General features: G+C 34.6%; 1 protein-coding gene across 1 annotated transcript in view; it reads right to left on the bottom strand.

The window, feature by feature from the left end:
- GYS2 (glycogen synthase 2) overlaps positions 1–10,075 on the bottom strand; it is a 60,632-nt gene extending 50,557 nt beyond the window's left edge. Inside the window, exons 1-3 of the mRNA XM_052001131.1 lie at positions 8,749–10,075; positions 5,789–5,970; positions 4,173–4,364 (exon numbers count right to left, since the gene is read on the bottom strand). Of these exons, the coding sequence (XP_051857091.1) occupies positions 4,173–4,364; positions 5,789–5,970; positions 8,749–8,869 (495 nt within the window). The 5' untranslated portion in view covers positions 8,870–10,075. The remainder of the gene's footprint in view (positions 1–4,172; positions 4,365–5,788; positions 5,971–8,748) is intronic.
- Positions 10,076–12,737: the final 2,662 nt, after the last annotated feature.

The raw sequence follows: 12,737 nt of genomic DNA, 5'->3' as shown, positions 1-12,737 counted from the left end.
AAGGTCACAGAAGTAATAAGTAGTTAAGTCAAAACTTGAATCAGCTGTGAATAAAGTATTCTTTTCACTTCCTTTCTGACATGATTGGGTAGTAGTAAATATATATATATATATGTGTGTGTGTGTGTGTGTGTATGTGTGTGTGTGTGTGTGTGTAAAATTTCAAAAAAGTGAAATAAAGGGGGACAGAACCCTTTTATATCTTCAAACTACAAGGTGACCTTGACTAGCCGATGATAAGATTATCTAAAGCTACACTATTAAATTCAGAGTTACTTTTCTGTGTTAGGTCTTTGATGTTAAGTTTTCTCCATATTTGTTAAATTAACTGATGATTTTCAAAGGAGGATGAGCTCTAGTTAAAGACTTTCAAAATCATTAGCATCTAGCATAGTATTTTTCTCATAATAAGTACTTAATTCATGCTTGCTGAGTGATTAGTTGATTGGTTAAGGTTACAGAGGAAAACAGCCATTGCATTTTATCAATTCATCAATTGAATTTATCAATTTATTTTTTACTTGAATCTCACCTTTTCCCAGTACTTTTATACATTTTCCCAAACTCACTGGTTGTGCTGAAGGAATTAGAAAATTTCTTTCTCCCCATTGATGCTCACAGTACTACACTTACAGTAAGTACACTTGCTCTGACAGGCATATCTCAGAAATCTCTCCCACTTTGAGGTTCATTCAATCTAAATTTATGGTCCAATCAACATTCTGATAGCTATTATCTAGTGAATCCCATGATACCTATGTCCTTCCTCAATGGGTTTAGTGCCTGGCTCACATTTTTTCTCTTTACTCCAAATCCTGTCCTCATACTATGGGTTTTCAGAATACATACTGATACTCCTTCAAATACCCTAAAGTCCCAATTCCTCAATCTATTCATTTCACATCACCAATATTGTATATTCTTCCATTCCATCTCATTCATGCACAGACATGGTTATATACTTAACATCCACAAATTTTCCACTTCTATGCCCATGAATTATAAAATTCCTTTAATAATTATCATCTTTTATCACTTTATTTTTTCTCTCTACCAGAAAGAATGCATAACTTTATCTTCACAATAACCTCCAATGCTTCAAATCTTTTTTAGACTACCTCATGATCAAAGTTCAGTTTTCTCCCTTCACTATCTCAACCCCTTAATGTCAAACATGCTACTGATGGGACATATGAAGCCCCAAGCATTCCCAAGTATAGCCTGAACAATATTAAAATATAATTGAGAAATATTTTTTAAAAGTAAAAATACAATCAAACACAGATAATAGTAACACGTGATTCTCTAAATCAACTTATACCCAAAGATCTCATTATATACAGTTTAATGGACCCCATTTCAGTTTGAATTTGAACCAATTTAATTCTGCTCTCTCCTCTCCATTGTACTTTTATCATTGCTCAAACTCTGCCAAATCCCATCTTTGGATTGTTCTTACCATCTACTGCTTTCATTCTTATTGCTGAACAGAGCTGGAGAAAATTGTAAAATCATCTGGGAACATTATACAATTAATTTTCATATTCTTTCCGGGACCTTCATTGCAGCAAGGCAACCTTTTTCCATCTCCCTAACTGAACACACATCCTTTTATCTCAGTTATCATAGTGACTATTCCAAATTTTTTTTCATCTATATCAAGGCTTTTGCAGTACCCCTCATTATCCCTGTCTCAGCTGAAGACTTTGCCTCATATTTCACTGAAAAAAAAAATTGAGAATATGAGCTCCATCTTCTTTGTCAGATGGTTTCCCCTTTTGGTTTTTTCTTTCAACCTTGTTCTCACATGAAGAGGTGGCCTCTCTACTTACCAAGGCAAATTCCAGTATATGCACTATTGATTCCATTTGATAACATTTTCCCTAGAGAATACTCACTTCCATCAACTCCATTATCTCACTAATCTTCACTATTTCCCAGTCTAATGACTGCTTCCCTTCTGTTTACAAATTTCCTCATTACTTTCCCATCCTTAAAAATACCCGTAGTTAAATGGTACAGAGGAAAGAGCACCAGCCCTGAAGTCAGGAGGACCTCAAATCAAATTCAGACTCTGACACTTAATACTTCCTAGCTATGTGACTCCTGGGCAAGTCACTTAATCCCAATTGCTTAAGCAAAAAAAAAAAAGTAATGTCGTTAGTTCTGACCATTTCTTACAGTTATTGTCCTATATCCCTTCTCTCTTCCATGGCTAAACTTGAGAATGCCAGATACAATTAATGCTTCTAGTTCTTCTCTTCTAAACTCACTCCAGTCTGGTTTTTAATCTCATAATTCAACTGAAACTCTTCTCTACAGAATTATTAATAATCTCTTAATTGACCAATCTAATCACTATTTCTCAGTCTTGCATTATTTTTGACCTCTCTGCATCCTTTTCTTAATTCTTTCTTGGTTTTTATTACATTGCTCTTTTCTAATTCGCCTCCTAATTACCTGTATAATTGCATCTTTTCAGTCAAACAGATCTTGCCTATTAATTTTTTATTTACTCCACAGCTCTCTCCTCAGCCCTCTTCTCTTCTGCTTTCTATTATTTTTCTTAGTGATCTCCTCAGTTCTTATGGGATCAATTATTTCTGCAGATGATTCAGACCTATTTATCCATTCATAACCTCTCTGCTGACTTATATGACTGCAACTCTAATTACCAATTGCCTCAAACTACATGTCCCGTGGACATCTTAAATTCAGTATACCCCAAATTAAACTCAAAATGCTTTTTCTGCCATGCCCTTCCCTCTTCCTATTTTCCTTATCATTGTTGTACCATTATTTTCAAAGTCTCCCAGACTCACAACTTTGGAGTTATTCTCGACTCCTCACTTTTACTCATTTCACTTATTTAATCTGTTGCAAAGTTCTATTGTTTCTACCTCAGTAACATTCCTTAAATATTTTCCTTCTTTCCACTATACAGTCAACACCTGGTGAAAGTTACCATTACCTCACCTCTGTATTGTTGCAAGGGCCTTCTGACTAGTATACTTGCCTCAAATCTCTCCACTCTAGTGTGACTTTTTTATTGTTGCTGAGTCATTGATGAATATATATTATGTAGCACTAAATCTGAAATTTTGCACATATGCTTCTATAGTTCTTGGTGAAAAATTAGCCTAGTTACTGAAAAGACATCAAAGTTTTGTAATTAAAAACATAACTCAGATCATTTTAGCATGTTTTATCATCATTAGCATCACTAAGCACCATGAAATTAAAAAAAAAAAAACACTTATTGAATCTACTTTCAAATTTTAAAATAGCATTGTAAACATTAAATGTATATGCTTGTTTTGATAATTTAAAACAATATTATTGATCTTTTGTTGCTGCCATTTATTTTCCAGACCTGTTATTTCATTGGTGCCCTGCTTCTTGGTGTAATGGCTTTTTTCACTGCTGCAGATGGGCCATTCTTAGTGTAGTGGAGAGCTGCCTAAGGCACCAAAAATTCAAGAGATTTACTCTTGTAGTAGCAGAAGTGGGTCTCTAGTCTTCCTGATTCCAGGGTCAGTTTTCAGTTCACTAATCCTAATTGACTCTTTGATAATTTACATGGATGATAACTGGATTTACACATCTGTTTCTCCTCAACTGTATGGGCTGATTTTTATATCAGTACAACAACGATCTAGAGATTATTTTTTAAATCATACCAATAAATTGCTAGGGCTTCTAGAAAGGATTTAAAATACTAGTTTGGTTTTCATATTGATGATTTTCTAAAATCAGGAGAAAAATTCAAAGATTTAATTTCATGGTATTTCCATTTTTGTCTGTGTTTCAGAAATTAGCATTTACACCAGCTAAAATAATTTTCTCAGATTCCTTTGAAAAGGTCTTAGGTCAGCAAATAACTGCATCATCATTTAATTAGCTTAATCTAAAAACAGAATTTAATTTAACCCCTTCATTTTATAAATGAGAGCAATGGAGAGAAAATTATTTGCCCAAAGTAATATCATGAGTTAGTACTAGAGCTGAGAGTGGAAACCATGTCTCCTGATTTCTTAATCCAATACTCTTTCTAATTCTGCCAGTTTCCTTTTAGAACATGTGCATGCTGTGAAGTCATTCTTGTACACTGCTCTAATGTGTCTGAAAATGAAAAATTATACATCTGGAATATTGCTGTCTAGTAATACTACCTCCTTTAAGAACCAAGCAGTTAATGATCCAAATATAAGCATATCGCTAGCTTCCCGGTCATGGTAAGGGATTCCTATGTGGCATGCTTCCCAGAGGTCTCCTTTCCATCTGTCCAAATTCCAAGAAGAATATCCGATGTCAAACAACACCACATACGGGCTCCCTTCTATGAGCCACCTTCCAAAATGAACCTGTCGTTATGCAAGTAAGAAAAACGTGATTAGTGAATGAATATAACTTTTGCTGAACAGAACATTAACTTCCTAGTTGAACAGAAAGTTGTATCAATCATTTTTTACTCCTGATTGAACTATTTGAAAAAGACAACTTAATGAGCCTCTGCTAATTATCCATTCATCTATATTATCTAAGTTCTACCCATGCATTAAATTGGATAAACGTTCTTTTCCCCCTGAGGATCCCAAAGCACATATTGCTCATATGTAGTTAAACCTACCTAGAATGACAGTCTTTCTCCTCTGACTTATCCAAAAATTATTATTTTTTCTAGATTCTTCTTAACACTCATCTCCTCTGTGGAATCTGTCAGAACTTTTCTCCCTTATTTCTGCCCCAACTTTCACATAACTGTCCCATACTCCCACAGGCCACAATGGTCTCTCCTTTCTCTGAAGTCCTAAAGTACATTGCCTTTACAGGCATCACATTTGCTTCTTTGTATAAAAGAAGATAAATGGAAGTATTTGTCCTAGATCCTCAGCGAGGCTTCCTAGAATGCTTTGTACCAAGGAAATGTTTGTTCTTGTCATTTCTGATGATATGCTTATACGTCAATGAAGAGCATGAAAAAAAATCTCAAGAGTATAGAATGGTTCTTTTACCCTTTCAGACTTCCATTATTATAAATCATATTTTTAAAATGAGCAATACTGTTTTTCCCAAAGGACTATTCTGCAACTTAAGTATATTAGAATTTTTAGAAATGACAAAATACAGAAATTGAATCTCAGTTCACTCTTCTATCTACTGCAACTTCATTGTGGATAGGTCAAAAGTAGCTCATTCATATGACCAACTAGATTTTGTTAGGTGTTCTGACCAGACCTTCTCAGGACCTTTCACATTTCATACTGTAACAAAATGAGACACTCATAGATCATTTAACAGCTAACAAAATGACATTTACTTAGCCATAGCAGGAGAAAGACATGTAATAATGATAGCATAAAGATGGCAAGGTGATTGAGCTAAGCTGAGTTCTCATGCCTGAGCTGTGCATGGTCTTTCATCAGCCAAGAACTTGGAGCTCCTTGTGGTTATTTTGTACTTAAGCAATCAGAAATGATATGAATTGTCTGAGAACCTAATTCCCCAAACCATTTAAATGAAGAATAGTCTCAATAACTTTTAGGGGAAAGTTAGCCTAACTTACATAGTGACAAGGGTTTGTTTATTGCTTCTTCTATAGTCGGGAATGTAATTTTATTCATTTCCTTAAAATTTGTTTTTATTAAATTATTTTTACTGATCTAATATTGAACATATGAAAGAGCTTTCTCTTGGGACTTTTGTGTTTCCAACTGACCTCAAAATAGCACTAAATCAACTGGATATTTTTCTTATTCTTTTTTAATGATTAAGGGAAGCATAGTACCTGACATCCATGCAAATTCATTGCATCCATTGCTTTTTTAATTGCTTGGTTTGGAGGCTCACACTCTTCCACTTGGGTCTTCATATTGTGTTCAAAGTATGGACCAATCAGACAATAATTTTCTCCCCATTCATCTGCTGTTGTTTTTGCCTTAGTCTGGATTACAGTATAGATGCCACCAACTGTTTAAAAATGTTTATAGTGGTTTCATTAACTTTAACATTTCATTATTTTTAAGCCAAATGAACTTATTTGCTGGTTAACATTTAGGATTCAATGAAACTGATCTCTTTAAACTAGATCTCTTATCAAGAGGATTCATTCTTTGTCTGGTTTGCTATAAGAAAAATACTTTTTAATGGTTTCCACTTTACCTTTTCTTTCTCCCATCCCCATAAACCTGAAAAATTATTAGGAAAGAAAGAGTTTCTTTGTAGTTGAAAAAAGAAAGTATGATAAGCAACTTTTACAACAAATACTCTCAGAGGCATTTGTGATGACTTCCTCACCTCTATAATGCCCATATGTGATTAAGAGAAAGGGCTGGAGTTGGGAAAACATTCACCACAAGTATGGTACCAATTTCCCTTGAATTACAAAGATATTTTTTTTTTCCAGCTGACACACAAAACAAAATATAGATCCCTATGATGGGATTCATCTATACAAGTGATATGTTAATGGGATGATTCCCAACTAGTAAATGGTAATATTTCAAAATAGCTAAATGTCTTTCTTTCCCCCAGAATTAGCTGTAGTGTAGTTGAAAACCTGAAAAGCTTGTTTTTGGTCACATAATCATAATAAAGGAAGGAATTTGTCTGAACTGTAACTAGGAAAGACCAGGGAAGTTTAGGTTGAGAAATCTGTCCTAGGTTTGGAGATCATCCAATCTGGCTCTGTTAAATTTCAGAGGGTTCCTATTGCCTTGAGGACTAAAATGCTCTGTGTGGCATTTAAAAATCATTCACAACCTTATTCTTTCCTTACTTCCCAGTTGGGTTATTTTTTTACATTTTATTCTATAAACTCAGAATTAACTTTTGTGAGACCACAACCCTCCATTTCTTGATTTCTGATGCTAAGCCTTTTCATTGACTGTTCATCACACCTAGAATGTATATCTTGTTTGCACATATTTGTTATTCTGTCTCATCCATTAGCATGTGAGCTTCTTGAGGATAGGAGCTGTACTTTTGCTTTTCTTTGTATCCCCATACTTAGCACTCCAAATATCTGTATGTGTTTCTATGGAGGGATATAGTTGGCAGAATTGGTTTAGCCTGGATAATTATGGAGGTGGCATAGGGGGATAGTGAGGGAGTTTATGGACTGATTGCTGATGCCAAGGGGAAAAATTCACTTTTTTCTTTTGGTTCCAGCTGGCAGAACCACTTCCTTCTTCCCCACCTCCCTGAGCTCTTGCCCAATGCCAACAATATTTCCCTCCCCTTCCATTCCCAGCACACTCACACAGTGCATGGGCCTGGGATTAATGCACTCTAGACATTGACTGTGAAAACATGAACTTTGGGCAGAAAGTGTTTAAGTACCTCTAAGTTAGAATTTGCATGGTGTTGTGGAAGAAAAGCCAAAATTTGGATTCAGAAAAGACCAATTCTTTCATTATTTGTATGACATGCATCAAGTCATTCCATCTCTTTGAGTCTCAGTTTATTCCTCTTTAAAAGTGATAAAATAATAGTTGCATTATTTACATCATCAGGTTTCAAGGAAGTCATTATAAAATCCTATAAGACTAATACAGTCCTAAGTTAACTTTTTTTTAATTATTGTCCAGACCTGTGAAATCTTCCTGTACCATGATCATTAGCATCATTCTTAAAGAGTTGCCTCTGATACTAATATTTTAAATATTCTTACATGTCAAAGGCAGGACTTGAATCATGTCTTCCTGACTTTCTATCCATCATACCATACTTCCTTACAAAACATAATGCAAAAATCTGTAGTTTTCCTCAACTTTATGTCATCCATAGATCCATCTCCCTATGAATTAGAGAATTACAATTCATACTCTTAAAGGGATTTTACAGTATTTTCCATAGGCAGAACTTACTAACTTATAAATTTATGCTGATGAGAACTTAAATGGATTAATATTTATAAGCCTGTTTGAGATGAAAATCCTAAACTGGTATTATAGGATTTCATATCATGTATAAATTGTCATTGATTTCCATCTTACCATAAAATCATGGTACTTAGACTTGAAGGGACCATAGAAATCATGTGCTTTGTTATTTTCACCCATGTAGAAATCTTTAAATTATTCAGATTCCAATTGCTATGTACCTATCAAAGATTTAGAATAGTCTCCAAGTTTTTGTAGAATGCACAACTCAACTGCACATTCTTGAAACATGATCAAGAAAAGAGTTGAAATTTTGTTGTTAATATTCTCTAATTGTCTTTTTAATAGAATTTCTTAAGGAAGCTAACAATGTAATAATTGTTTATGATATCTCTATAGAACAAAATCATTATAAACCGTGAATCCTATTTTGGGAAGCCAAAAAGAAACTGGTATCAGTGATTATTAATAGATCACTCCTTTACCACACCTGTTTTCTTTTTTCTGTTGTTGTTTGTTTGTTTCAATGATATGTAATCAGATCAATGAGAGGAGAATTATTATTTTTTTATATTAATGTAAGTATCAACATTTTCCCTTCTAGAACAGAATGAATGGGAATTTAGCTCCCACTTTTATTAGGAAAATAGAATTTGGAACTGGTCCAAATTAGTTCCAAAGTGCTCATTGCTCCTTTTCTTAAACTTAATTACCTACTTAAATTATTATTGCCTACCAAAATAACTACACTTAACTACAAAATGTCAAAGTTCTTTGGAATCTTTTATTGACAGCCCACCAATAAACTGATTCTTATTGTGATAATTTCTAATCTTTCCCCCCCAAGTATATAAGTACTACAAACCTTTATTGGTCACTTCCCAGGCAACTTCAAATAACAGCAGATCCTCTATTGGAAGTTCTTGCACATCCCACATAGGCAGCCCACTCAGGGAGGTCACAGACAGTGATCTTCCTCGCAACATTTTCTTTTAAATCACGTTCAATGAAATATTAAAATCCCCAGATTCTCAGAGAGGTAGATACACTCTAAAATGTGTGCATAAGCTGCTTGCTGCCAGATACCACGTTGAGATTGTTTGCCTTAGAGAAGTAAATTCAGAAGTTAAATCTCATGAGCTTTTTCAAAAGCTCCAGGCAAATGCTCCTCTTTGCCCTCTGCGTAACCTATGGGAGATCTAATCCAAACAAATTCTGTCCCCACATTTCTCTAAAGCCACCTAAAGTAAACACAAGGGAAACCCATGAACTTAGGACTCATAGTAAGCACCTTCCTGCTCAGTGGGCCCTAATAGGTTCATCCTCTGATGAAAGTTCTGCCTTTTTTGGCCAAGCTACCTACCTCACATACTCACCACTTCATCCAAAAAACATTTCATTGCATAATATTGAAAAACAATAGTAGATCCTCCTAGAAAATTTTCTGACAAGTAAAAAGTATCTAGAGAAAAAATGAATCCTAGGGCTAGTGGAATGAATCTGCTGTCCAAGAACTCTGCTTTAATACTTCTCCTGGAAAAAAAAATTAGCAGTCTTTTCCATTTTTGTATCAACCTGATTATTAGGAAACTCTTCTATTTTCTAAAACACTTCTCTTTATACTCTTCTGCCATTTGTTCTAGTTCTCTATTCTAGTACTAAATATGAATTGAATGATTGAATTCTTTGCTCTTCTTTCTTTGGATGGCCAAGATTTATTTTTTTTCCTTTTCTGATCCCCCTGGCTGCTAATACTTCCCCCCAGCAAAAAAATTACTATGAATAATTTGAAAGTTTTTATGTATACTTGCATGTACATATAGATAATTAGGTGGCACAATGGATAGAGTTTTGGACCTGAAATCATAAAAAGAGAGGTCAGATTCAGTCTCACTCACTAGCTATATGACCCTGGGCAAGTCACTTAACCCAGTTTGCCTCAGTTTCTTCAACTGTAAAATGAACTGGGGAAGGAAATGGCACACCATCCCAATATATTGGTCATGAAAACCCCAACTAGAGTCAAAAGATCCTAGCATTTATTTTTACGACACTTGGGAAAACCTTCACCTCAATCACCTCATGTTAAAAGCTGGTGATGACAGTTCTTATCCTCCCTATCCTTCAGGTTTGTAGTGAGGACAGTACTTTGTAGATTTTGAAATGATTCTTAAATATACACTGTCATTGTATACTCTCTTCTGGAAAAGGGAATTCTGAAGTTAAAATCATTGCTATTCAAGGCATTAGGCAGATATAAACCAGCTGATTTCATCTTGTAAGGATATCTTAGAGACAGGTTAATCTCTGCTAAAAGTAGGATCCATTAAACAAAAAATTATCTCTGCAGTATCTCTATCTCATACTCTAATTAGTGCCAAACAGGATTTCCTGGAGAGAAAAAAACTCTGCAATTGAAATGAAGCAAGAATTTCAAAATGGGCAAACTTGATTTGAACAAGAAAGGACTACAGGAATACTTCAAAACTTGTCATCAGTAATTATGCTTTTGCTCTGTTTGTAACTTTGCCTATATTTTATGCTACATTCCCACTCTAGAGTTACTCTTACAGTTTGGAAAAGTTCTTACAAGTAAGATTAAAAAGTCTTATTGAATCAACAAATGTTTACTCTTTACATTAAAACTATGAATGAAATTTTGAGATATCGATCTTCTTATAGCTCTTAACTGTTTCAAGCATTAGTACCTGTTCAGTGTTTAGTTTTAGCAGAGTCTATTATTTAAAATAGATTTGAAATAGGGCTTGAAACCCTTTCAAATATATCATTTCATCAGTAAGACCAGGCCCCATCATCTGCCATTACCATAGAGTTGTACCATATGGAATCAAAAGGACTAAAGGGTCTTCTTCTAAGCTGAATTTGTAACTGAAATATCCAAATGTAACTGAAAGACAAGTGGACAGTTTAATAATTAGTCAGGGAATATGACCTGTGTAAAAAAAAAAAAAAAACAATTAGATTTGGAAGAACATATGTTTACCAAAATACAAGAGTTTGGGGCCTGAATTATCTAAATTATGATATTGCTTTTGAGTTATAATTTACCTATATCGACACTGCCTCAATGTTCATGCAAATTCAAGTTCCACTATAATTAGAAAATAAAGTATGCTAAAAATGGTGAGAAAGAATGCTAAAAATGGTGAGAGCATATATACAAATATACATAGATACATATATAAACCTGAATTCAAGAAAAAACAGCAATATAACAAATTGGATTTAAGTGAAGTGCCTTAAATTCAAACCATTCTGTCTCTCATTGATTGGTCAATTGTACTTCATCCTGGAAGAGAACTAGAATGACATCTTTATTTTAGAGTTTCAGCTCAAGTCCAGAGAGTTTATTGCTTAGGCCCAGATTTCTTAGAGTAAATGAAAATAAAATTGTTTCTGTTCTAGTCAGAAACCCTGAGGTTTCTTCTTAGATTTTTTTTTTTTTTTGGACTAGGTAAAAAGTCATCTAAATCATTGGATGGGCAATGACTCAGTCAAACTCAGACCTCAGATATTATAAGCAAATTAACTTAAGAAGACCAAAGCCTCCCACTGCATCCAATGCCATCTCTAGTCATCCTTATCCATATCTTGCCACTGGACCCAAATGACTCTAGAGGAGAAAATGAGGCTGATGACTTTGCAGAACTCTCCCTTACTTAATCACAATTCATATGTAAGTCATGGTTTCACCTTTCTGATGTTATGGTCCTCTTCAAGAAAGGACAGAAACCAACAACAATAACAGTAATTACCATGAGGAGATTGGCATAATTAATCCATATAGGAAAACATAAAGAATGATTGTTAATGAAAATACAATATGCAGTTACATGGATAACCTGTGAGAATGAACATCTATATGTAAACACATAATGCATACTTGTATTCTTATTACTTACATATATAAATATCCTTAAGAAGAGGCATAAGGTAAGAATAATGCACCTTTTTTCAGAAACAATGAAAGTACTGATTTGATAAGGGTTCCCAGAGCAAAAGATAGATTCTAGGTTTGGGATAGAAATGGGGGTGATAGATATGATTGGTGGAGTTGGTGACCAAACTGTATGAAGGAAGCTCTTGCCAATTATCAGGATCCCAGAGTTGCAACTAGAGATTCAGTTGGTGGGGCATCTGGCAGAAATAAAAAACAGGATGATGTGATAGATGTTTAATTGACCCCTATTTTATTGGACCCCCATTTTATTCCAATCAGTATTAATCAGTTTGTTATGATTCCATAGAGATGGTGATTAACAGTTCTAATATTAGACCTCAGAGCTATGAATTGCAGATTTCAGGTTTACTTGCTTAATCATAAATTAACTAGAGGCTTACATCTTTATTTTTCCTTGTCATGATAATCAAAACCAACATGACAAAAGTGAATTTTTACCAGCCTGTCAATCTATGTAGCTATTTTGACATTCTCTCATCAGTCCAACTCCATGAACAGACTTGCTGATTCTGGTGGGTGGAGGCAGGGGAGTGAAAAAGGAAGGGGAGGAGAGCTCAGACCTCTCTCTCTGCTAGCTGGCTTCCTGTCACAGCTGCCCATATTGCTATAGCAATCCTTCTTGCCCATATTGCTATCGCAATCTTTTTTCACCTCTTCACTTCAATAAAGATTGAAGATTTTTCCCTTAACCTGAGTTCCTGACTCCGGCTGATTTTAAATACGCGGTCATTACATTTGGCGCCCAACATGGGGCTGTTTTTCATTCCCTGTGGCAAAACTGTCCATTCATATCTTTTATAAGGCTCAGCTAAGTTAATGCTAGGCACTGAAAAGGCAAATCTTTTCATATCCTCCTTATCCAGAGGGATAGA

This window comes from Antechinus flavipes, chromosome 5 (assembly GCF_016432865.1).
Source record: "Antechinus flavipes isolate AdamAnt ecotype Samford, QLD, Australia chromosome 5, AdamAnt_v2, whole genome shotgun sequence".
Lineage (NCBI taxonomy): Eukaryota > Metazoa > Chordata > Mammalia > Dasyuromorphia > Dasyuridae > Antechinus > Antechinus flavipes.
Note: the sequence above shows the minus strand (reverse complement) of the source record. Positions and strands in the feature narration are given on the sequence as shown.